The sequence below is a fragment of the Pteronotus mesoamericanus genome, unplaced genomic scaffold (assembly GCF_021234165.1).
Source record: "Pteronotus mesoamericanus isolate MK-2021 breed Mesoamerican mustached bat unplaced genomic scaffold, CSHL_Meso_final contig_20, whole genome shotgun sequence".
NCBI classification, from domain to species: Eukaryota; Metazoa; Chordata; class Mammalia; order Chiroptera; family Mormoopidae; genus Pteronotus; species Pteronotus mesoamericanus.
This window is the reverse complement of record NW_026555085.1, coordinates 80796568-80823743: the sequence shown is the minus strand read 5'-3', so window position 1 is coordinate 80823743 and position 27176 is coordinate 80796568. Positions and strand designations below refer to the sequence as shown.

Sequence of the window (27176 nt, the reverse complement as noted above, 5' to 3'; positions counted from 1 at the left end):
AATAAATACACATTGATTGAATAAGTAATTGAGTGAATACTCACATCTAACAGGGTAGCATGGAGTGACTAGAACTCTGGATAGCCAATATTCATATCATAAAGCTCGTAAGGCAATAATATCCTTGGGCTCTTTCAAAATTTATTTATGGTTAGTTTTTCATGGTATTAACTATTTTGGTTAAGTTAATTTCAAATCAACCTTTATTAGTTTGCTAGGGCTGCCATAAAAAGTATTGCAGAATGCATGGTTTAAACAATAAAAACTTATTTGTCTCACAGTTCTAGAGACTAGAAGTCTTAGATAAGGTATTGACAGGGTTGCTTCCTTCTGAGAGCTGTGAGGAAGGATTTATTCCAGGCCTCTCTCCTCAGTTTGTAGATGGTCATCTTCTCCCTATAGCTTCACATTGTCTTCCTTCTGTAAGCATCAGTCTCCAAATTTTCTTTCCTTATCAGAATACCAGTCATATTTGATTAAGGTACATCCTAATAACCTCATCTTAACTTGATTACACCTGCAAATACCCTATTTCTAAATAATGTTACATTTTGAAGTATTAGGGATTAGAATTCAATGTATAAATTTTGGAGAGAAGACTGTTCAGCCCACAACACCATCTCTGTAATGCAAATGAGACAGGTAGCAGGCTGGGCTGGTCTAAGCAATCACAAAAGCAAAGAGAGAAGTGATACTCAACCATCGGAGACCAAGGGAGAGAACACGGTGAGTGCAAGGCTGGATGGAGCATGGGAGTCGAGGGCAGCCATGGAAAACACAAATGAAGAACAAACACAAAACATCAACAGAAGAACACCAACGAAAGGGCAGAGTGCGCTTATAGTCATGAAAATGAACAATGTCTTTAGGTAAATATTTGGCTGTGTTTAGAATAACTTGTTTAAAGGGGCAGGAAAAGATGTAAAACATTTTATAAAGCAGCTGATCAAGTGCAGTTACATGGTTTTAAATACTGTTCCTTAGAGGCAAACTTCCAGGCAAATGGAAAATTTAGTTACTTAAAAAAACTCATCCCCTCAGCAGTTCTGGTAGTTCCTGATAACTTCCATATCAAAGTGAATTACCACTGATCATATAGAAATGAAAAAACAAAAGATCGAGTTTCCCAAAATAAGTGAAAACACCAAGGATATCCATTTAGGTGAGAAACACTAATGTGTAAAATAAGATACGTTTTATTCTTTAATTCTTGCTCTTGCTCTCGATTTGTTTTTTGCCACCCACCTTTCAGGACATCTGCTTTAACATCCTGGAAGAGTGAATCACTATGTGTAAGGAAACCCAGAAACATTGGTTTCCTGGAAGTCTGGCAAGTGACTCATATTTCATAAATTTTGCCTTTAACAGTTTCATTTGGAAGGTTCTCACTTTACCTAAATTTGAAATGTATCTGTTAAGAAATTTAAACATGATAAACTAGTATGTAGCTCATTAAAGCTGAAAAGTGTTACATATTTCTTGTAGCATAAGATATTTTTACTTCAGCATATTGTCACCTACATTCATTGTTTTAAACCATAATTATCATCAATAATTAGGGTAATGCTAATAGTATTTTAATTAATATTTTAATAAACATACTTAAAACATATAATGTTCAAATACAACCACCTTGAGTATTATTTGGGATGACTCAACTTTTTTTCCCTGACAATTCTAACACTTTCATATTTTAAAACAAGCCAAGTATGAGGATGTGTTCTACTACATTCCAACAAATAAAAAGAGAATTTTTGGAACATTAGCTATTTCTGAATTCTTTCTTCCATAAATTAAGAGGCTTGGCTTTGGTCTAGATTTCTTTATACTCTTGAAATATCCTTGTGAAATTCTTTAGTCTAGTGTATGGTGAGTGCTGTAATATAAGTAACAACGGAGCTTACCTAGATAATTTGTCATTGGCTGTGGATAAATAAGAGAACTATTCTATGAAGAACTTGCAAAGGCAGCATAGCCAAATGTGTAAAATAGCACATACCTAATAGTGTAAAAAGAGTTTTAATGAAATATTGTATGTAGAACCCTTAGCACAATACTTGGATATAGGAGAGAGATAAATCAAGGTACAGGATATAACCCTATGCAAGAAGCACTAGAAGGATACATATCCAGATATTAGCAGTGATTTGCTCTGTTTGGTAGTATTTTGAGTGTTATTTCTTTTGCTTATCTGTATTCTCTGTTTACAGTAAACCTTTATAGCTTTTTAACAAGAAAAAATAAAAAGTGGTTTTTAGTTTTAAAGATAATATTTTAAATTCATTGCAAGTGGGTATTAATTCATCTCTCTTTACACCCAAAATTTTCCTGTTAACTGAATAGTTCAAAATACCTATTTGCAAAATGGGTCTTATTTTTTTTCATTAACAGTTTAACATGTGTTAAAATTTTTGTTAGTGACAAACAGATATAATCATAAAGCATATATGAAAAAGAATACTTTGTCACTACAGAAAGTAATCATCTTTTTTATTCAACATTCTAAATTTGGAGGGCAAGTATTAACGGCAGATAACCTGTTAGTTATAACGGCATTTTCCATTGAGAGTTGGACCGCTACCTGAAAGTCCAGGCAATCCAGATGTACCGGAAATTCCATGGTGGCTTTTGTTCTCACCCTGTGCCTACTCTGAAGCCAGACTCAGCTTTTGCCACACCTCCAAATAAAATCCAAGAATACAATGTATTCTTGAGTAATACCAATTTTGCTGAAGATTTCTAGGAGAAGTGAGGAAAAGAAATTACATCACATATAACCTAGAAAAACTTAACAAAAGTTTATCTTCCCAGTTTGCCCCCAGGTCCTTCTCTTGTCTACCAATCGAAAAATTCACTCTTTTTCTAACACTCAAATCCCACCTTTGGCTTGAATTCTTCAGTCACAGAAAAGATACCCAGGCAAGACGTCAGCAATATCCTTCACAAACAACGGCCATCACCACTGCCATAAAAAAACAGACCAATAACTACTGCTAGTTAAGCCTGGTCTATGGCTATTTTGTGCTTCATCCCAAGGAGTTTATCAAAATATTCACCCCACCAAACAGGTGTATGTGTGGTGGTGTTGGTGGTGAAATTTTGCAGCTAAGAGAAGAGTATTTTCACCAGAAGGATAAATATAAAAAGCTGTGACACGGCCTCTCTCAAGTCTGCACTCAACCTGCCTTTGGCCTGAGCTTTAGCTTCTGAGGAGAATGAGCTGGCCCATTCTGGAGCCCCCAGGGACAGACTTAAGGCTCTTTGACTTAAGTTCCCTCTATTTAGGAGCCCTCCCCTGTCTGTCTTCTCATAAAGCACATTGCAGTGGTTTCTGAGAACACGTGGAGTCTTAAGTATTCTTTTTAAAAAACAACAACTTTTCTTGAAAACCTAAAAAAATTGTCTATACTTTGTATAACACATTTGACTGATCAAGATGAATTTTCATTGGAAATACATAGCAAAATTCTACTTTCCTTTAATAGCCGTGTGTCCTATTAGTATGTAAAGCTGTCTATAACATGAGAATAACAAGACTTACCTTGATAACTGTCATAAATCCAAATTCAAGCTTTTTCCCAACTATTTACACCATCACTCAGCAACCATTTAGTAATTGCCCAGTTACTCTTTCCAAGTATGTGGGCTCTGGCTTGTAAAGTCAGAGCGGGAAAAGAGGAAAACCCAGCCTACAAAGTTTCCATCAAATAAGTCTAAACACCAGACATGTCTTGAGTCACCCTGACGCTACTTGGTTATTGAAATTATATGGAAAATTTTTCTGCTCATTGGCACTGCTAAAATCTCCAGACGGCCGGTTTCCAGTCTTACGGTGTGGTGTGCTGTTTTTCTCTCACTGCTTTTTGAAATGGAAGAGAGTGTAATTTTTCCACTTTCATCCTTGCTGTTTTGGGATTTCAAAATTTAGGCTTACCTATTATCCAGGTTATTCTTATTTTAAAATAAAGACAATTTTAGATTTTAATATTTGACTTCTTCGTTTGCTATTGTTTCTCAGAACCTAAGTCACCCACCCTGTCTGAGGTGGCCACAGTCCACGGTTGTCCTTGACGTACCTCATGAATATGTGTTTCTGGTTACAGATCTGTGAAGGAGGAGAGTTTACCCTGAATCACCCCAGGCTCTCCTGCTGATCCTTCCTCCATTATCAGCATGTTATCCTCAGAGTTTTACATACACTCAGGCAACTATCATCTCTTGAGATCCCAGGAAAAGAATTGAATGAGTTAAAAAAAAATAAAATTGAGCCGAATTTGTTCACACTCAAACTTAAATATATGGCAGGACAAATCATGTTATTACAACCTTACATATAAAGTCTCTGTAAGTATAGTTCAGAATAGCTGAAACTCTTAGTGCTTTTCTAACAAAAGCTCAAATAGGAACAGTTAAGTTTACTTAGCATTTACTGAGCCCTTTCTCAATCAGACATACTGGTAGTTACTGGTACGAAGGTGAATAAGACAAGGTCCCTACCCTCAAATTGTTCACAGGCATCTCAATATATAATTGTGATACAATTTACGCACCAAAATTACTTTTAAGAGCATCATGTCGACAGAAGTTCTCAAGTTAAGGTACAAAACAAAAACAAAATCCCATCAGCCAGTTTTTTACTAGTCTCTTGCTAACAATGTAACTGAACCTATAATGTGTCTTATAACAGCGCCACCCATTGTGGTTCAAATCATTATATTTGAAAAGTTGTGTATTGTGCTATATTTTTGATAGAGTGCATTATTTTTCTGCAATTTAACTTTTAAGACTAGTCTAAGTTCTTTCACACGGAGCTATATAAGCTGATGGTAATTTTCAGAGCAAGTAATATTATATTAGTAAAAGCAGCATTTTTCACTTTTCTAAGCATGTTTTGTGTGTTGTGTCACTTGCTCCTTACCACAGCTATTAAACGGTCTCCTTTTACCCGTGAAAACGAATCACACACAGTTTACGCGGAATCGCATGAGAGCCCTGCCCTCCGCCACTGGGCTGCACTCCCTCTTCCCTGCGCTTTTCCGGGAGCGCTTGGCAGGGCCTTCTGGGTAGTATTAGCTTGTACAAATCAGCTCCATTCCTCCAACACTAGAACCATATGCACAGGTTGCTGGTACGTTTTGTTTTTAATTAAATTTAAAGTCCTTTTTTTACCCAAAGGAAAAAAAATTCTTGGAGCCTTTGATATCTTAATGTGCATTATAAATATTTCCAACCAACAAATAATGCTTAGAACTTTCTGAACATATAAACCCTTTTGTAATGGAACATCCCAGGTCTATTAGTCAAGATTTTCCAGAAAAACAAAACTAACATATTATTGTATGTATATATTATATATATTTAGTCTATATGTATATATATACATGTTAGCTCCTTCCCAGGAGGAGTCAATATGTAGTTCAAGTCCAAAGAGCTGATGTTGCAGATGAAATCTGAAGGCATTCTGCTGTAAAACTCCCTCTTGTTTGAGGTCAGCCTTTTGTTCCACTCAGGTCTTCAGCTGATTGAATGAGGCCCACCTGTATTATGCAGACCACTCTGCCTTTCTCAAAGTCCATCAATTTAAATATAAATCTCATTTAAGACACTACCTCCACAGAAACATCCAGAATAGCTCCAACCAAATTAATACATTATATTAATAATTGCATCTGGAGAGTAAGATTCCACAGAACTCACTTTAGGAAACCCAGCTTTAGCTTGATTGTAGAGGCTCTTTGAAGAGCCTCTACAATCAGGAAGAGCCTCCTGAATTTTGAAATTCTTGTCTCCCTAAATACCCTGATTAATTGATAGTAATAGACTGTAATTATGTAAATATAGAATGAGCACTGGATTTGGAGTTAAAGAAAATGTGCACCACTTTGTCTTAGCACTCTAGTAACTTTGTGGTCTCAGAAATAATTCAAACTCCATTTTTCTCAGGGTTGTCATATGTGAACTGGGAATAACCAAACCTGTATCAAAAGATTGTTAATTAAAGAGATATGTGAAAGTGTTTAATACATAGTACAAATTGAAGAAATGCTTCACAAAGCAATTATAACTCCATGACAAAAGACAAAATATGGCAATGTCAAAGTATGTCCCTGGCAATCAACACAATTTGTATTATTATAATGTTATTGAAATGAGATGTAAGTTAAATCACATAAAACTGACAGTGTTTAATAGTGTTTCTGAGTTATACAAATGGCCTATCCTAACATTATAATCTGACTAGAGGACAAAATGCAGTTGTACTTGCTATTGCCAGCTGGAATTTTATATATGCCCTTTATAATTTGTCTCTGCTTACAAAGAGATTTTATTCTGGGACAGGGTGACTCAGAGTTCCTATGAAACACAACGATGACAAAAGTATTGATCACTTTTTTTGAGTTGGTTGCAACATTAAAAAAAAATCTCCTTTATCTACTTTTTTATTCTTAATTTCTTAAGGTAGATCCCAGGTAATGGTTATGAGAGATATGAGAGCCATGCTGGTTTTCTACTAGCCTTTGAACACACCAGACACGTGCTGTGATGGCTTCCATGTATCTGCGTGGTTAACTTCTCACCTCCTCCAAATCTTTGTTCAGATCTCACCTAAAGGAGGCCAAACTTGACCATCCTGTTTCATATTTTTTGCAATGTGCTCCTCTTATCCCTACCATTGCCCTCATCATTTTTACCCTTCATTTTTTCCCATAACATTTACCATTTCTTAACACATATAATTTAATTTTTGTATCTTTTATTTATTGTATCTTTCCCACTAGCATATACATTTCTGAATGGCAGAGATCTTTGTTGAGTTTGTTTATGATTACCCAAAACCCGTAGAATGATACCTGGAACATAGTAGGAGCTCATAAGCATAAGTTGAATAAATATATTTAATAAGAAGATTTTGAATAGTCAGGACATGTTGCTGATTGACTAGGAAAAGGTAGTTTGTTTCAGATTCAGAGGGACAGAAAGAAATGAAGACATTTAGTATCAAAGTGATGAATTAAAGTTTAATTCTAAATTTCTGCTCTTGATTAGTGGAAAATTTTGCTTAAATGCTCCAAGGCACTGAAGTAAGAATCTGAGGCGACAATTGATGGAATTTCTGCAGAATAAAACCATTTTCTGAAATGGGATCCCGAGAAATAGGGAGAATATGAATCTATTGCCAAGTCCAGCTGATCTGAGCCAGAGGAACAGGATTAACTATGCCATGATTCTTTTTTTTCCCCTCAAATTGCTAATGTGGTCATAACTTATAAAAATACTCTTAAACCTCACCAATGAACAGGGATTGTAATAGAGGTAGGCCAAATTTAAAGATCGGGACAACCGCAAACCCTGATGGAGGATGCTATTGACGTGACTATCCCATCCTGGCAGGAAATATAGGAATCAATCCTCCAAATCGCATGGAAAAGATCACCCTGAAACAATTCACAAATCTGAGTCACTGAGGCTGTGCCAAAGCTAAAGTGGAGCAGAAACAATTGCCTGGTAGGTTCAAAAGACTGCTTTTCATATGATTGGGAGAGGGGCAGTGCTACTGTGTAGCTGTCTGTGTTGTACATGTTCTACATCTGGTAGCTTACTGAGTCTCCACAACTCTATGAGGTATGTACTAAATGATTCCCCTTAGAGAGCTGAGAAAACTGAGTTTTAGAATCTAAGAAAGCTGTTCTGGTTTTCACAGCTAAAAAGCCAGGATTTAAATCTAAGTATCCAATTTATTATCAGAACTCATGTTTTTACCAATTTATTATCACCTGTAACACTCAAATGAAAAAAGGTGATTCATTAGGATACTATTGTACACAAACTTTACAGATATCATATTAAATAGACAAAACACTGCTGATTACTAGGCAAAATATCTTATTTTCAAGAAATACAAAAAAATGTTTAAGGTCTTTGCTCATTCCTTAGAGATACAAAGCATAACTCTTTAGCAGAGTGAACCTAAAGAGATAGCTTAGCTGGCCTCTCCAGATTTCTTCTATACCTATAAGTCTTTAATTTATACATTTAGAAACATTAATATCTTATGATAGCAAAACCAGACCAGCTCTAAGTCCAGTGTCAGACAGCTACGTCTAAACTGTAGATTTGGGACAAGTCGGAACATCACAAATTCTCTGTCATTGGAAGGCTGAGGTTTGTTCCTGTCTGGAAGTTTGTCCAAGCGTGAATCCACTGATTGAGGGAGTGATTGTGGTCTGCCAAGGGTGCTGTGTAAAAAGGAAGTCGTGTCTTCCAACAGCCTTGTTTGTGTTTTTGAAAACTGTTTCAGTTTGTGTCCTGTTTCCATTCCCATGCCCAGCCCTCCCAAAGTAAACAGATGACAAGTAGCGGTGGTGGGGTAGCGGTGATGCAGGGGCGGGGATGGAGGTGGAGGAAGGAAAGAGATTTCCCCAGGGCAAGAGGATTTTCAGAGAACCCAGATGTAATTTGGAAATAAACTCTAGTGCCAAAACCAGATGAGATTTATAGGATCAAGATCAGCCCAATCTATAAGCAGAAACATGGACTCTTAGAAGTTCCATTTACTTATTCCAAAATGATCAAACACTGATGAACGTTCTTATACCAAATTGCAGTTGAAACAGTGGCTAAGGACGAATCATTGGAACATCAATATGTGTACATCTTATTCCCATTCATTTCCACCAATCTACTTCTACTTGCCCAGAAAACTCATTTGTTTCTGATATGTTCTACAACAGACACTGAGCTGCCTTAATTCCAACTATGGTACTAAAAACTCTGAAAGCTTTGTTTTTTTTTTAATGGATTGAAAGAATAAATTTCCAGAATTTTAACTAAGCCTGCAAAATAAGTCAACATTTAGAATGTCCCTTCTTCCCAAGTCTGCTCCCAAGACCTTAGCTGACCTCACTTTGATTGGAAAGTTCTTCTTCAACAAACAAAAATTAGTTATAATATTTGGTTCAGCAACATTGGAACTCACAAAAATGTCCTTCTTATATGCCTACCTACCAAAATATAAATAACTAAAAATAGCAATAATACATTGTTCTCTTTATTTAAAAGTAATGCTGTTGTATTAAATTATCATGTATCAATATATAAAAACACTTGTCAAAAATTTAATTGATCAGATATTTCAATGTCAGCAGAATAAAAAAAATATTGCATCACCTGAGATGATGTAGTTCTATTGTTCAAAAGCAAAAAACTAAATCAAGAAGACTGGGGTAATGAATGTTCATCAGCCACATGAGTCTCCATTAATACTCAGCTACATATATCTTTGGTACAAATTTTTTTAAAAATCAAAGTATTTATTGTAATTTCAAGCACTCATTTTCTTACTTGCTTCAATAAGTTATATTTTCAGATAGAAGGGGTATTTACAACCCCAAATACAAGAATTTTTCTGAAAAATTTGAGGTTCCCCTGAGGGGGTGAAAATTGAATCTCAACCAAAGTAGCATGTATTGACATTTCCCAAAATCTCATGTTCAAATATTATATTCAAAGGAGAGCTATTCTCAGAGGCCATGGGTTAATAGAGTTTAATAGTTATAATTATTGGTTAATGGAATTATGTGTAATAATTTATAGTGTGTGTGTGTGTGTGTGTATGTGTATAAAACTCATCACATCGACAGGCTAAATAAGGAACACTACATAATTATATCAATAGATGCAATGTGCCAGTAGCAATCAAAGCTCAACTACAATAAGAGGGTGTATATAGCCCACATGAGGGGCACACCTCAAGTGCACAGCTTAGATGATCAAGGAAGCTATGCCACTGGGCTCTATAGGACACCTACTACACTAGGCCACTCTACCAAGCCTGGAAGACATAGCAGTTCTACCTAATACATAGAAATAAACACAAGGAGGCTGTCAGAATGAGGAGACAAAGAAACATGTCTCAAATGAAAGAAAAGAACAAAACTCCAGAAAAATAACTAAACAAAATGGAGACAAGCAATCTACTAGATGCAGAGTTCAAAACAATGGTTGCTCAATGAACTTAATGAGAATGTCACCAACATGAAAAAGGGTCAGTAAGAAAGGAAGTATAGCCTTGGCTGGTGTGTCTCAATGGACTGAGTGCCAACCTGCAAACCAAAAGGTCACCAGTTTGATTCACAGTCAGGGCGCATGCCTGGCCCCCTGATGGGGCATGAGAGAGGCAACGGATCAATGTATCTCTCACACATCTCTTTCTTTCTTCTTCCCTTCAACTCTAAATAAATAAATAACTAAATCCTTCGAATCTAAAAAAAAAAAAATAAGGAAGTATACACTAAGGGAAATGAAGAATAATTTACAAGGAATCAATAGTAAAGTAGATGAAACTGAGAATCAAATCAGTGGTTTGGAATATAAGGAAAAAAACCCACCCAATCAGAACAGCAAAAAGAATCCTGGCCAGTGTGGCTCAGTTAGTTGGAGTCAGTTAGTTTGGTTTCATAAACCAAAAGGTTGTGGGTTCAATCCCTGGTCAGGGCACATACCTAGGTTGCAGATCTGATCCCTGGTTAGGGAACATATGGGAGGCAATCAATTGATGTTTCTCTCTCACATCAATGTTTCTCTCCCTCTCTCTCTCCCTCTCTCTCTCTCTCTCTCCCTGTCTCTCTAAGCAATAAAAAAGACAAGAGAATTTTAAAAATTGAGATGGTATAAGGAGACTCTAGGACAACTTTAAGCATACAAACGTTCACATCATGGGCGTACCAGAAGGAGAAAAGAGAAAGTAAGAAATGGAAAACCTATTTGAAAAAATAATGACAGAAAACTTCCCTAACCTGGTCAAGGAAATAGATATATAAGTCCAGGAAGTGCAGAGTCCCAAACAAGATGAACTTAAAGGGTCCCACACCAAGATACATCATAATTAGAATTAAAAAGTTTAAAGACAAAGGGAGAATCTTAAATGCAGCAAGAGAAAAGCAATTATTTGCCTACAAGGGACGACTGCCAGCTGATTTCTCAACAATAACTCTGCAGCTCAGAAGGGATTGGCAAGAAATATTCAAAGTGATGAAAAGTAAAGATCTACAACCAAGATTACCTTACCTAGCAAATTTACCATTTAGAATCAAAGGACAGATAAAGAACTTCCCAGAAAAGAAAAAGCTAAAGGAGTTCATCACCATCAAACCAGTGTTACATGAAATGTTAAAGGGTCTTCTTTAAGAAAAAGAATAAAACATAAAAAATGTGAACAACAAAGTAGTAATAAATACATATTTATTAATAATTGAATCTAAAATGCAAAATAAACAAACAAGCAGACCAGTAACAGACTCATTGATACAGACAGCTTTTTGACAGTTACCAGATGAGAGGGGGTTAGTAGGTTGGGTGAAAAATGTTAAGGGATTAAGTACAAATTGGTAATTACTAAATATTTTGCATGAAAATGTCAAGTATAGCATAGGGGATATAGTCAGTAGTAGTCTAATAACTGTGTTTGGTGTCAGATGGCTGATTTATTGGGATGATCACTTCGTAAGTTATGTGATGCTTAATCAGTGGGGTGTAACCTGAAACTAATATAATAGAGTATGTTAACTGTAATTGCAAAATAAAAATGATTTTAAAATGGGAAAAAAGATACAGAAAAAGCATTTAACAAAATTAAATACCCAATCTTGATTTGAAAAATAACTTACCTAGGAATAGAGGTAGTCTTCCACTTGATAAAGAATATCTATAGAACAGTTATAGCTAACATTATACTTTGTGGTAAGAAATTAAAAATTTTCCCACTAAAATTAAGTATATGGCAAGGATGTTCCCTCTCCCCCCTTTTTTTCATCATTCATATTCAAAATTTTAGCTAACGTACTAAGACAAGAAAAGCAAATAAAAAGGCATACATATTAAGTGTTTTCAGATGAAATGATTGTTCATGTAGAAAATCTGAAAGAATCAACAACAGAAAAAACTTCTGGAACTAATAAGTGACTATAGCAAGGCAGCAAATTGTAAGATTCATTTACAAGTAACATTTGAAATTAAAAACACAATACCATTGCTTTACCACTCCCCAAAATGAAATGCTTAGTTATAAATCAAACTGAATATGTGCAAGATCTAAATGAGGAAAATTACAAAACATGAGCAAATTAAAATAAGAACTAAACAAGATAGAGATATTCCATGTTTATGGATAGGAAGACAATATCTTTGGGATGTTAGTACTGCCCAATTTGATCTATAGATTAAATGCAATATCAGTCAAAACCCCAAAAAATTATTTTATGGGTATCAACCCACTGATTCTAAGTTTATATAGAAAAGTAAAACATCCAGGATAGCAAACATGATATTGAAAGAGAACATTTTTGGAGGACTAATGCTACTTGACTTCATTACTTACTATAAAGCTATGGTAATCAAAACAGAGTGGTAGTGATGAAAGAATAAACAAATAGATCAAGGGAATAGCAAACCTGTAAATAGGCTCACATAAATACGTTCAGCTGACCTTGGACAAAAAAGCAAAGGCAATACAATGGAGGAAAGGTTGCTTTTCAACAAATAATGTTGGAAGAACTGGACAGCTACATGCCAAAAAGATGAAATCTGAATACAGAACTTACACTCCTAACAAAAATTAACTCAAAATAGGTCATATACCTAAATGTAAAATTCAAAATTATAAAGTTCTAGAAGATAACATAGGAAAAAAATCTAAATGATAATTGAATTTGGTAAAGAGTTTTTAGATACAATACCAAAGGCACAATCCATGAGAGAAATAATTGATAAGCTGGACTTCATTCAAATTAAAAAGTTCTGCTCAATATCAAGAGAATTAGAAGACAAGTCACAAACTGGGAGAAATATTTGCAAGATACACATCTTACAAAGGATTGTTATCCAAAATATGCAAAGAAATCAGCATGAGATGGATAGCAAAATCACTGAAAGCCAAAGCCTTAGCATAGGCCTGGTACTGAGTGCTTTTTGGTTCTTAAGTTTAACACACTAAACTAAAATTAAACAAGAGAGAATTAGTCCTCTGTTATTATAAATCATTCTGCTCTTGTTCATAAATGGCAATAGGAAGGGCAGTTTCCTAAATAAAAATCCAGATGTGATCAGGTATTTTTAAAAAATACAAAGAATTATTAAAGCTCCAACAAACATATATGCATAGCTTATAGACATAGACAGCAAAGGGGTGATGGCCAGAGGGAAGAGAGGGTGGGGGCTGGGTGGAGGCAGGCAAAGGGTGGGGGAGAAATGGGAATGTCTGTAATAGTGTCAACAATTTAAAAAGTTAACAGTAAGAAAACAATCTGATTTTAAAATGGACCAAACAACTCAACAGACATCTCAGCAGAGAAGATATACAGATGCTAAATAAGCATATGAAAAGGTTCTCCACATTATATGGCATCGGGAGAACACAAATGAAAACAACAATGAGATGTCACTAGACAAATACTGGGATGGCCAAAATCCAGAACAATGATGACACTAAATGCTCATAAGGATGTGGAGCAACAGGAACTCTCATTCATTGCTGGTGGGAATGCAAAATGGAACAGCCACTTTGGAAGACAGTTTGACAATTTCTTATAAAACTAAACACCCCCTTACCATATAATTCAGCAATCATGCCCTTCGGTATTTATCCAAAAGGAGCTGAAAACTTATGCCCACACAAAAACCTGTACATGGATGTTAAAAACAACTTTATTCATAATTGACAAAACTTGGAAGCACCCAACATGTCCTTCAGTAGGTGAAAGCCGAATGGTCTGTCGTTTAGCACTAAAAAAAAAAAAAAGAGCTATCATGCCATAAAAAAACATGGAGGAACTTTAAATGTATATTACTCAATGAAAGAAGCCAATATGAGAATGCTACATATTTTATGATTCCAACTATATGACATTCTGGAAATGGTATGGAGACAACAAAACAATGATCGCCAGTGGTCGCAGGTAGTGTGAGGTAGTGGGAGAAAGAGAGATGAACAGGCAAGAGTACAAAGGATTTTCAGGAAAGTGAAAATGTTTCATATAATACTGTAATGATGAATAACCAAAATCACTGAATGTACAACACCAAGAAAGAACCCTTAGGTAAACTATGGTCCTTGGATGATTATGATGTGTCTATGTAGGTTAATCCTTGGAAAAAATGATGATTCTGGTAAGGGATGTTGATACCGGGAAGGCTATGCATGTGTAGGGGTGAAAGGTATATAAAAAATCTCTGTTTTTTCCTCTCAATTTTAACGTAAACCTAAAACTGCCCTTTAAAAAAGTCTTTTAAAAAACTATGGTACCTTTGTATGGAGTACACTCCATACTGTGCACTAATAAACAGGATGAGGAAAATCTATCTAAACTTATACAGAATGATTTCCAAGACAGAGTGTCAAGTTAAAGAAAAAAAAAAAGTATCATCTTTTGTGTAAGAAAAGAAAAAAATTTAAATATCTTTTTATTTTTCAAAATAATTACAGGCATGATAAACCAGAAATTAATGACATTAGTTGTCAATACAGAGTAAATGGAAAATGACTGGGTAGAGAAAGGGAGGACACTTCTTCTGATTGTCTCTTTTTTTATCTGCTATTACCTTTGGAACCACATTAATATTCTACATACTCATAAAAACAAAATAGACTCAACAAGGATGGGAAAACCTCTAAATGGAATAAAGTAACTACACTGAAGGGAGAAAAAATTAATCCAAGTATTTTAAAAATATTTTTTATTTTCAATTACAGTTAACATACAATATTATATCAGTTTCAGGTGTACAACAGTGATTGGACATTTATATAACTTACTAAGTGATCACCCTGATAAACCCTGATAAATTGAATACTCACCTATCACCATATAAGTTAATGCAATATTATTGACTATATTCCTATGCTATATTTTATAATCCCATCACTATTTTGCATTTACCAATTTGTACTTCTTAATCTCTTCCTCTTTTTCTACCCATCCCCCCAAATTGCACCCCCCTTCAAAATGTTCTCTGTATCTATGAGTTTGTTTGTTTTGTTTATTCATTCATTTTGGTTTTTATTTTTTTTAATTTAATGTTTATTGTATTTTTTTCCATTACCATTTAGTCCCATTACACCCCCCTCTCCCAGCAATCACAGCTGTTATCATGTCCATGAGTCCCTTTTCCTTTTTGTTCAATCTCTCTACCCCTTAACCCCTCTATTTTGCTTTTTAAATTTTATTTATAAATGAAATCATATGGCATTTTTCTTTCTCTCTGACTTATTTCCCTTAGCATAATATCCTCTATGTCCTTTAATTTTGGAACACGGAATTCTCACTATAAATTCTTAATCTAGAGACACAGTATTTAGTAGATTTGTTTCTCTCAGTGGTATTTGTTGTCGATTCCTATATTCCTATATTGTATGATTGAGCAAATGAGTAAATATGTTGATGATATTGGGAAACAAATTTCTCATGATTGGATAATGAAGATAGAATTATGAAATAGGAAAAGGTTAGAAAGAGCCATATAGTACTGGATAGCAGTTGAACTCATCACTTTGTATACTTGTAGTTATAGAGAGAAATAGACAGAAAGAGATAGATACAAATGTATTTTTGTTGATTAAAGTGTCCTGGATGCATTGATAACCCCAGAATTGATTAGGGCTCCAGGTCCCACTAATTAGAATCAGAATTCCTTGGAGAAGTGGTTGATTCAGAATTAGCAGAGGGTAAGCACAAGATGAGCCTAAAACATTTTTTTTTTTTTGGTACCAAAAAGTAAGGAAGTGCCCCAAAGTAATGAGCAGATGTCAAAAGAATACAAGAGCCCACCTGCGGGAGCACCCACAGGCCAAATATGGGGCTATTTAAGTACTAGAATAAAAAATTATTATAGTGTATTATAACCCATTGATATTCATACAAGTAACTAACAAATAATAAATAAACAAAAAAAATAAGAGGATGCTTTTTGTTACAGTAAAATGCCAATAAATGTAGAAGAAATAATAGCAATTTAAAAAAATCACCCTTTAGCAACTGTCCTAGTAAAAATTGAATCAGGGAAGAATTATTAATGGGTACTAAAGCCAGTGGGTAAAAATTTAATGATAATCAGGATACTTACAGGGTCCCCCCTCACCCCCCACAAATAACTTATAAGTTACCAAGGGCAAATACTGCCTTTACAGAAGAGAAGCCTGGTGAACACCAGCTTAACCAAATTTGATCAAATTTGGCCTCCATAATGGCACAAATGAACATCTAGTGCTTTCAAATACGAAGCACTGAGTGCACTTTATCACTGATGTAGTGTTCCTGCCAAAAATGCAACATATATATCCAATCATAAGGAAATGTCAAACCAACCCAGACTGAGGGACAGTCTACAAAATAAATCACCTGTGTGCTTCAAAAATGTCAACATCATTTGGTAAAAGCTGAGGAATGGTTGCACATTATAGGAGATCAAAGAGAAAAGAAAACTGAATGCAATGAGTGATTCTGTTTTGGATCCCAGAATCAAAGTGTAATTCCATGGTCTGTGTTCTTCCTTCAGAATAATTTTACATAGGCATGTTTCTTTTTTTTTACTTTAAATACTTTTTAAAAATTTTTTAATTACAGTTGACATATAGTATTATATTAGTTTCAGGTGTACAACCCAGTGATTGGACATTATATAATTTACTAAGTGACCACCCCAATAAATTCAGTACCTATTTAACACTATACATTTTTTTTTGCAATATTATTGACTATACTCCATAGGCTGTACTTTGTCATATTTCTTTTTAATGGGATAATGAGTCTACAAAAAGAAAATAAAATATCACATAATATCTATGCAAAAAAACAAATTTTTCTGTGACTGAAAATTTTATTTCTATGTTTAGTAATCATTTGAAAAGAATGTAGAAAATAACTTAGTCACTGTGAGAGAAACTCAGAAGCAATGAGAGCATCCAGAGTTCAGTCATTTCAGGGTTGTAAGCATCCTCTACTTGTCTTCCCTCAGTGGGCTCTAAATTCCGGGGCCTAGGCCTCGGTGGGCCAAGGGAACATTGTTTGGAGGGATTTTATCTATAGACAGGATATTAACATTTTACCATACTTGTACACTTGAAACTAACATTTTTTGCCATATATTTACCATATGTTTTACCATATATTTACCATATAGCTGGAAATAGACTCCAATTTGTGCCTTGTCTTCCAACCTCTCTGTATTGTATATTTTTTACTGCATAAATTTCATTTTATTTTTTGTTTTTTCTTTTGTTTCGTATACTGCATAAATTTTCAAACTAAATCCTACAAGTGAATAAAATGTTTTATAAAAATCCAATGACATTAAACTAACATCTCAATTACTTATAGCTAATGATTATAATTCCATTGAAATCTTCATAGAAATCATTTGTTTTTCTTTTGAAGCTCAAGTATAAGATTTTTCATCACCAGCAAAGCTTGGGTCCCCTGGAAGAACTGATCTTTATAGCAGAGAAGACTCTGGAACATTGCCAGTCCGATAAATCCAAAAAACTGACCAATGGTATTACCCTTCAAAAAAGTACTAGGAGCTCTTTGATCAATAACCACATCTTGAAATATTAAAGTGGTACATAGATAGAGGAATTTTTTTTAAGCAATACAAAAAAGGCACAAAATCAAAATTTTATCTCTCTCTTCCTTTTTACTGTTAATTCCAGCCTCTCCCCACCCAACTTTATAGTATACATCAGGCATTGACAAACTACAGCACGTGGGTCATATCTACTCTTCCATTTGTTTTTGTAAATAAAGTTTGCAGAGAGATTAGGGAAAAATAGAAAACTTTATTTTATGATTCTTCAACAGAAAAAATTACACATTCTGCCAAAACTTTTTTATATATTTAGTTAAATAATGGTTTCAAATGTGGGTAAATACGTCTTTAGTTGCAAAATTTCGGAGACAGGCTGTGCTCTTTCCTGATAAAAGTCAAGCCCAGTAAGAAGTTCCACGTCGCGGACCCGGGCAACATGCACATTCAACCTTTCTTTAATCCAAACAGATTCTGGTTTATTGCCCTAAAAAAGAGAAAGAAAAGGCTATATCACATGGGGCACAATTTTTCATTAATAGAAAGATCTTTTATTAGAAATTGTCCTTTTCCCCATGATTTTTGTTGTGTTTTTAAAAATTTTGGTATAATTGATATACAACATTCTATTAGTTTCAAGTGTACAGTGTCATAATTTGATATTTGTTCCTGTGGTTTTTACTGCCTACTGCCTTAAATCTTAATTTGATATAGATAAATTTTGTATATTAAAATAAAAAAGAAAAACAACAGTACAAAGTATAACAAATACACCCACCACAAAGTCATCAAAGTTTAGCCATTTTTGTATCCACTTCAGATTGAAATTTTCTTTTTAAGATTTTATTTATTTATTTTTAGAGAGGGGAAAGAAGGGAGAAAGAGAGGGAGAGAAACATCAATATGTGGTCACATCTCGCACGGTCCCGCTGAGGACCTGGCCTGCAACCCAGGCATGTTCCCTACAGTGGGAATTGAACCAGTGATACTTTGGTTCAACGGCCGGCGCTCAGTCCACTGAGCCACACACACCAGCAAGGACCAGATGTAAATTTCTAAAAAATGAAGTATTACAAATGAAGTTAAGTCCCCAGTGTTCCCCTTCTCGGTGCTCATCATTTCATGAATCAATGTGAATCCGTCTGTGTTTCTAAACTTTTACTGCACATCGATATACAACATATGCTATTGATTTATGAGTTTTCAAATTTACATAAGTGATATTATAAGTGGTATTCAATAATTACTTTTTCACTCAACATTATGTTTGTAATCTATTCATAGTGACATATCTTGATCTTTAGTCATCAGTTTTTACCTTTGTGTTGTGGTTGTACAGTTTATTTTTTATTGCCACATTTGATAGTATTTTTGGCATCATAAATAATACTGTAATGAATGACTATGCACATACCTCCTGTGTTCAAGAACAGGAACTTCTAGCATACGTAAGTGGAATTTCTGCATCAGAGAGTCCATGCAGATTTACCAAATATCAACCTAGCACTCCTCAAAGTGTTTAGGCCAAATGGCATTTCCACTGGCAGTGAACACCACCACGTTTTCCCACATCCTTCCCAAACCATGGTGTGAAATAGTGTATCTTTTTAGATATTTCTTGGCTATTTGACTTTTAATAGGTTTTCTTTTTACTATGTTAATGTAAGTTCAGTAATTCAGAGTTATGGATTTCTGTGAAATTTAATATTCTTTATTAATTTTCTAATATTCATATCATAATGGTGATTTTCAGTCAAATTTTTAGAAGAAAGCTTAAAAGTCTGTTTAATTAGATAAGTGTGTTTTAATAACTCATTCAACTTTAGCACAGTGGTATCCTCTTAAATATTCATGCTTAAAATAGGCAGCTACTATCTAAGCAAGAGGAAGTGTAAGAGGGAGTCACTTTTTGTTCCTAACCCCTAAAGAATTTCTCTTTTGCTGTTTAAGATTCATAATTGAGTTAACTTTTTAAAATAAATATGCAATGTACCAGTTAAAGCTCATATTTTCAATGGGATTCTAATTTACTCTTTTCCCCTTCTCTTTACTATTTCACATTTCTGCAGCATTTAATATTTTGATTATTTTCATAAAGTTTTCTCCTACTAGGTTTATAGTACTCCTCTCTCTCCTCACTTATTTGGTTTCCTTCCAACTAAATGTTTACTGGACACCTGACAGTCTATACTCTTTTAAAATTATAATTAAATGATCTTAAAGTATAACACAAGACTACACCGAGGCAGGGGTAATACTCAAGCTCTTTAATACCAGAAAGTTCGCCAGCACCAACTAGCCAGAGCAGACCCAGCTACAGACACTGCTCTCGGTGTGCCAGGGCATCCCAACAGAATAGCAGCCTTGCAAATGTACAGATTTTATGAGCGGTATTTAAATATATGCCTTGGACTAGAACATATAATTGACTTATGTATATTTGATTATATACATATTAGAACTGTTACATAAATAGAAGTATTTAATACCCCCAAAATACAATTCCTTGTTAGTTTTTTGAGGCAATGTCAGTTTCAGTATTTTTCTCCCCTGACCACTTTCTTACTCTCTCTCCTTAATCACTTATGCGTCGGTCACGCTGCTATTACACTTAGGAAACTGCTTTGTCAAGGAACACCTAATTGAGTGGATTTCTTTTAGATCTTCCAATTGTTGATCACCTCGAGCTTCCAAAATTCCTTCTTTTATTTCCATAGCTTGGACTGCTGATTCTTTTGATGACACCTATTTCCTCGACTGATCCTATTTTTTCCCATTTTGGAAGTGCAGATATTTCCCTAAATTTGATCTTATTTAACTTCCATGGTTTAATACTAAATCTATCTCTACAGTGCTGATTTTCCTTTCAAGTTCCATACCTGTACTGTTCAATACCTGTTGAGTGTCTTGCAGTAAGGATAATCACTTGGACTTGTGGCAACATTTTCATTTATCTGATAGGAATTTAATAATACAAAATTGAGGGGGAAAGAAAAAAGGAAAAGAAGGACAGAAAAGATGGCAGGGACAAGGGAAGAAAGAAAATAAGTAAAACAATGTGAGTCTAGTCCCCTATATCAAGTGTAAGGTGGAATTGTGGATCTATCATTTCAACAACTGACACATGTTCCCTTAAACTCTGACAGTGGGGATACCTCCCCAGATTAAGTGGTTTAAAAGTGCGACTTTTTATGTAACATGCTCCTTAAAGCAAGCCAGCTATTTCATTGCGTGCTTAAAGTGCAATTACCTGTTCTAATGTTAGAGGCAATATTGGCTGATTTGGACTTATTAAGGCACAGCTTGCAGATATACTGTATTTTCAGTGTGATTTGATTATAGAGGATTTTACCTGTATACAATTTCACTTTATGCTGATTTCAGAATGTTTACTTCATCACTAGAAGTGATTTCTTTATAATAGCCACCACTTGCTTATTATTTATTGAGAATTCTTAGGATTTTATATGAAATGTCTCATTGAATCCTCACAACAACTTCATGAAGGTGGGGAATTTTTTAACACAACTGAGGAGATTAGCATTCAGTTTTTTACCCAAAAAGGCCAAGTCAATAACTGAACCTAGGCTTTCCAACTACAAAACCTGTTCACTGAAGTTCTAGTCGATATTCTTTCTCACATATCCTCCTCGATATCCAGGAAGTTGTCTCATTCTGAAGACCATCAAGAACAAGTTCATTCTTCCCAAAACAACTGATTGTCTTACAACTGATTTCCTGGCTGGTCATGCCTAAATTTTCAGTCAGCTTTGACACTCTCTCATCTTACCTCTTCCCTGCCCATATATAATGGACAGCCACCTCTGATTAATTTCACAATTTCTCCTATAACAATAGCTTGGTATAAGTTTGTTTTATGCTCATCACATGTCTCATAAGTATCTTTATAGTTTTTATATCCATATTACTATGCTGCAAATTCCTTAAAATTTTAGATAATGTCCAGTTCATTAGCGATGATGTCCTATTCAATACAGATGATGCCCTATTAATTTTGAGATCACCTTAACTTTGGTTGATCAGGGAAAGCCTTGTACCATTTGTACTATGAAGAGGAACTTTAAGCAGAAAGGAAAAAAAAACACATTCTAGAGGAGAGATGGGCATGAGCAATGATGTCAAAGTAGGGAAACTCAAGATGAGTTTAAGAAATTTCAAGGACTTTGGTTGGCCTAGAACTTGGTTCTAAAAGGGTAAACTGAAGGTAAATTGTGTACAGGCTAGGATATTTGTGTTCAATTGATTTTTTTTTCTTTTTTATTTGAGGTAGATAATCAAAGTTTGGCGATAAGAAAGTATGTGATAAAAAACTAAATTTTAAGTAAGTTGGCAGTGGTGTACAGAGGTGAAGGGGAGGAGGGAGGAGAGAAGACAATGAAGCTACTTACAATTCATTTTCAGAAGTTCTAATAGAAGGTGATCAGTGCCTAGACCAAGGACAGCAAATAGTTTCTTCTTTGCACACCCATTCTAATCAATCCATAATGGCTACCGAGAACCCCTGTGATAAACGACTATCTACTCCTGATTCAGGGGTAAAGAGCATCAAACTCTTTCTATCAGTCACCAATGTCTGCCACTGGAAGAGGAAGTGAAGAGTAATAGCTTATCCTTGTCTCAACTAAATAAAATTCTGATGAGAAAAATAGAAGAGATTCAAGTAGACAACATTTTCTGAGAGTGTCTTGTTTGGAAACGCTTTCTTACTCTAGGACAGCAAGTGACCCATTGTGCGGTTTCTAACCTTTGCTCTCTATCTTTAGTTCCTAAAAGATCGTTCAAACACTCACGTTTGAATTCTATCTTCAAGGCCCTGAAAAAGTGCCACCATCCCTACCAGGAAGTATTTTTCCTTTGAAATCTTACAGCAATTTGGTCCGTCCCACTTTGTGTCACTGATCTCCTCTTCTAACTTATTAGGCTTCTAAGGGCTAGACTATGAGCCCCTTTTGATAGATTCACGTCTGTTGTACCTGTGAAGTCAATTATGTGATAAACACCTAAAAGAACAGAAATGAATCCCAGTCTGGCCTAGAACCTAAGCTTTAATTGCCAGTCTAATAACCAATGGGATTTTCCATTTCTACAAACTGGACATCCCTGAACTTAATTATTCTATCTACCTCCCCAAATAGTTCTCATTCCTAACTGTCCCCTTTATTTTTCCTAATGATCTACATTTAAAATCAGATTTATCTTTAAGTCTCTCTCCCTTTTCATTTGGCTCTTGCATCCAATAAATTACCAAATCCTCTCCATTCTTCACTTCCTCCTAAGAACATTCTTCCTAATCTTTTTAATCTGTTCAAATTCTGCCCATCCTTCAGGGCCCGGCCCTACTCTCACCACATTTTATGTAACTTTTTGATTACTCCAGCCAAATGTGTTTTGAATTTGAAACACTAAATCCTTATTTGGCAATTAATGATGACTTTGCTTACTTTTTAATTTGAAAAATAATTCTTCTGTTATCAACTGACTCATTCACATGTCTATATTTCATTCATATTTATTTTGCATGGCTGTATTTTATTCATATTTGTTTATATTTTATTTATGTATCTCATTTATATATCAAAGTTATAGGTGAACTCCTTGAGGACAGAGGCAATGTCTTACTCCTTGGTGCATTCTAAAAAGTTCATATTATAACTGTGCACTTAGCAGGTACTCAATATATTTGTTATTAACTTCAGTAAATCCAAATATCAGGATACATATTTTCTTATATAAAGAAATTATATCCAATTGAAGTAACTATTTACATATAATTTGCCTTGATCCAAAAGATTTTGAAGAGGATGAATACATGATGTTAGAAAAGGAATGTTACTTCAACTAACTTATTTTGTATATTTATCTTTTTATATATCAGTATATTTAATTTTAGACCTCATGTTTCCTATTTCAAATGTTAAAGTGTGTGTCCAGAATCAAAATTTTAATAAGATACCACCTTTTCCCTTATTGGTGAGTGTGAATAAAATGTATAAATAAAATGCATAAGAAGTGCATATATAAACACATGTTCATGTAGGCACATATATGTTTAAATTGTTACCAGTTACGTAAAGATCAATAGTCTACAAAAAAGTTTTCAAATGAGGTTATATTTAGTACAACTCTACCCACAAAACACCTAAAAAATATATTGTTGTAGTCAGAGCCACTTTTATGAGAGCCCAAAGGAGCTCTGACTAATCGTTTTCTTAGGCACCAGGGCCTATCGGGGAGTATACTCACAGGGCAGCTTTCCACATTGGTAGGGCGGTGGGGGATGATAAAGGGTAGGACGTCCAGCGGCCCTGGGCAAGCGTCAGGGGTGTAGTCCTTATTTTTACAACTAGTCAGTACCACGAAGTAGTGTGTCGGAATGGGAACGCTGCTGTTGACTAGGTATCTAAAAACGTAATTGAAAAGATTTGATGTTATTATACATTTACTTCTAAAGATTATAAATGTCCTTATATATTTTTAAAGAAATGCCAAGGTAAAAGTATAATATAATGGAAAGTACAAAAACACATCACATACTTTAAATGTCGATGAGCGAGAGATTTACAGGAGTCCAAACTTGGTTATTTAAACATTATGGGGAAATATTAGAATACAAAGGAAAGTAGGGCATGCTATTATGACCCCTGTTTCTTAGTGTTGTTGACTTTATACTTCACAGTGACATTTTCTAAGAACAGGGACTGAAAATAAGCCCACGTTCCAATTCTAGGTATGCATTCCCACCAGATATTTGGATGTGTTTTAATCCTCTAATAGTCTATGATTTACTAAGTTTACTCAACTTTAACATGGAGTTGAACCTATGTAGCAACTTCATAGTGCAGACATGGGGATAAATCTATAAAATTGATATGACAGTCCTTTAGTTTCAAATAACAAACATGAAAGTGCTTTCAAAAGTTTTAAGTGCAGAATAAAGTTAAGCTATTAGTATGAGTCCCCTAAAAGGAATGTGAGCTGGTATAAGTAGTAACATATTATTGTGACTTCGAATTTCTACATGGACTCTGCTCTAGGCTGTCTGGCTTTGCTGCTTATTGGTTGCAGAATGCAGGCAAGTACCTCTCTGTCCTTCAGTTTCCTCATGGGGTTAATGGAATCTAACATAGGGATGTTTTGTAGGTTACATGAAATACATGTACTTAGAAAAGTGCCTGCAAGTAGAAAAATGCTATCAAAGTGTTTGCAGAATTATTAAAGGGTCAAATAGAGGACCAATAAACACTGAAATAAGGACATAGCAAACAAAATAGAAAAGGGCCATACACTTAGTAGTTATATATGTTACTTTATCAGGCAGTATAGGTAGAAATTATTGCTTTTACTGTGTAATCTAGGCTTGGCTATTTATACATTTTGATAATAAAGAGAAATAACAGATGATACTTCTAAATCTCTCTGTTCCTGTGTGCTGCATTCAAAGGTAATTCTTAGCAACCTATGATGACAAGGTTTAGTACAGATATGTAGTTAAGAAGGACTAGTTTTTGACACGAAGCCTACACCGTCTTGTGGGAGATACTTTTATGGATCACCCACTATTGGACAATGTTATGAATTGTCACTACTTGTGTTTTTTAATTTGTTACTGGACTGGTTATATATTTTTCAATAATACAATGTCTTACCCATCTCTTTAACCTTAACATAATTATATTTTTCCTTTAGCCATTAGTTTAGAAATTTTCCAAATATAAATTTTGCTAAACCTTTCCTAGACATCATTATTTCTTTGCCCATTAGTTTAATTTTTTGCCATATAAAATTTTTGCTAAATATTTAGATAGTCTAGTTAAAAAAGTCAACAATGACATCTTTATATAAATATACTATGTAATATTTAGAATACTGAGCTTTTATTTAAAATATTGAGGCTTCCCCTCGTAATACTTAATTGCTAAACCAAAAAGTCCATTTGGTTGCAAATTACTTACTCTGTAATTTCATTTGGATCATCAAAATGACCATCATAATTATAATCAAATACTGGTCCACTAACAACATTTACTCCATTTCTTTCCATGGCATGTTCTACAAGAAGAACACTGTGGAAGTAATCCCATATTTCTAAAAATAAAAAAATAAGGTGTTAAAAATATCTACTTCTACCGAACATGGAAATATTTTTTATTAGAGACAGGTACACTTAAATAGCATCAAATTCTGCTTCAATAATCATCAGTGGTAACTGGGTAATTCTGCAATATAGCCCATGCAACAAAAATGAATAGGCACATTGATAATAGCTTTCTGTTGTGAATGTAGTACAGTTTTGAAACTACAATGAAATATGTCTCCAAATTTTTCCCCAGGCCTGAGTTGCTTTCAGAGCAGTGGGAAAAAAAAAATGGTTAGACCATACATACATACTGTCTTATGACTCCAGGAATAAATATCTTTCATTTAATTATGGTGAGTGTCAATAAAATTTTATTTTTTGAATAGCTCTTTGCAGTTAAACTAGGATAAAAAACAAATTATCAAAATTTTTAAAACAAGTCACCCTAAAGATGAAGTAAGCAAAAAAGGAATTATGTCTGACATATTTCCTTTTCCTTTATTGAAAACATTAAAAGGAGATGATTTAATAGGAAAAATTTGCAATTAAAGATGTGTTTAGTCAGTAAGGTTATAGAGTCACTTAGGTACTATTAAATTAATAATCTAAATATATACTTACTTTTGAATTCTTCATACATAGGGATCAAATTACTTGTAAGTAAAGCATCATATTGACTATCCAAAGTTCTGTTGTTTGCTGAAAAACAAATTTTATTAAATATAACAATAGGAGAAAATATGACATAATACAATAATAGGCAAATTACTATTACATACTAAAGTAAATTAATAGTAGTAACAAAAATACTAAGTACAATAGGGGCCATCAAGAATGCAGGCCGTGTTATGCAAAGACCAGAGTGATGTGACTACAAGCCAATCAACACCTGGAGCCCCCAGGAGCCTGAAGAGGTAAAGAAGAATTGTCCTCTATATTCTCTTCATTAGAAGGAGCATGGCCCTGCCAACACCTTGATGTCTGCCTTCTGGGCTCCAGACTGTGAGAAAACGTTTTTCTGTTGTTTTAAGGCCACCAGTCTATCACACCAACTCTAGGAAATAAATACGATGCCAGTATGAACACATAGTTATTGAATGTCCACAAAATCATAACGCTATTCTACAAGACTCTTCCAAAATAACATTTTCTGGAGAAAGTGGGTTTTAACTCAATGACAACTGCTGATGACACTGCAAACGCTTGGCTCTGAGGACTCACAGACGTGCTGCACTCATAGTGAGTGCTGGGCGCGTACGCCCTGGCACCGCAGCTGCCCTAGCTGCCAGCCAACCCATTTGAAGAAAGCGCTGTGTCCCTCTGCTTCATCTGTCTCATGGCATCTACCTCATAGAAGTACTGTGAGGGCGGTTAAGAGTTGCAAGCCTACACATGTGTATTATAATACTTTTTATATTTAAACTACCCTTGGGTATCTTGACTAAAATGTAAATGAAACGTCAGTGGATGGATCCCAAAAGGTGAGGAAAATGGAAGTTGTTGG

At 34.6% G+C, this 27176-nt stretch overlaps 1 protein-coding gene across 1 annotated transcript in view; it reads right to left on the bottom strand.

Moving 5' to 3' along the window:
* Nucleotides 1-17890: 17890 nt before the first annotated feature.
* Nucleotides 17891-27176, bottom strand: part of ENPP3 (ectonucleotide pyrophosphatase/phosphodiesterase 3) — an 84068-nt gene continuing 74782 nt past the window's right edge. Inside the window, exons 22-25 of the mRNA XM_054569975.1 lie at nucleotides 26294-26371; nucleotides 25548-25680; nucleotides 23839-23995; nucleotides 17891-18061 (exon numbers count right to left, since the gene is read on the bottom strand). Coding sequence (XP_054425950.1) covers nucleotides 17891-18061; nucleotides 23839-23995; nucleotides 25548-25680; nucleotides 26294-26371 — 539 coding nt within the window. The remainder of the gene's footprint in view (nucleotides 18062-23838; nucleotides 23996-25547; nucleotides 25681-26293; nucleotides 26372-27176) is intronic.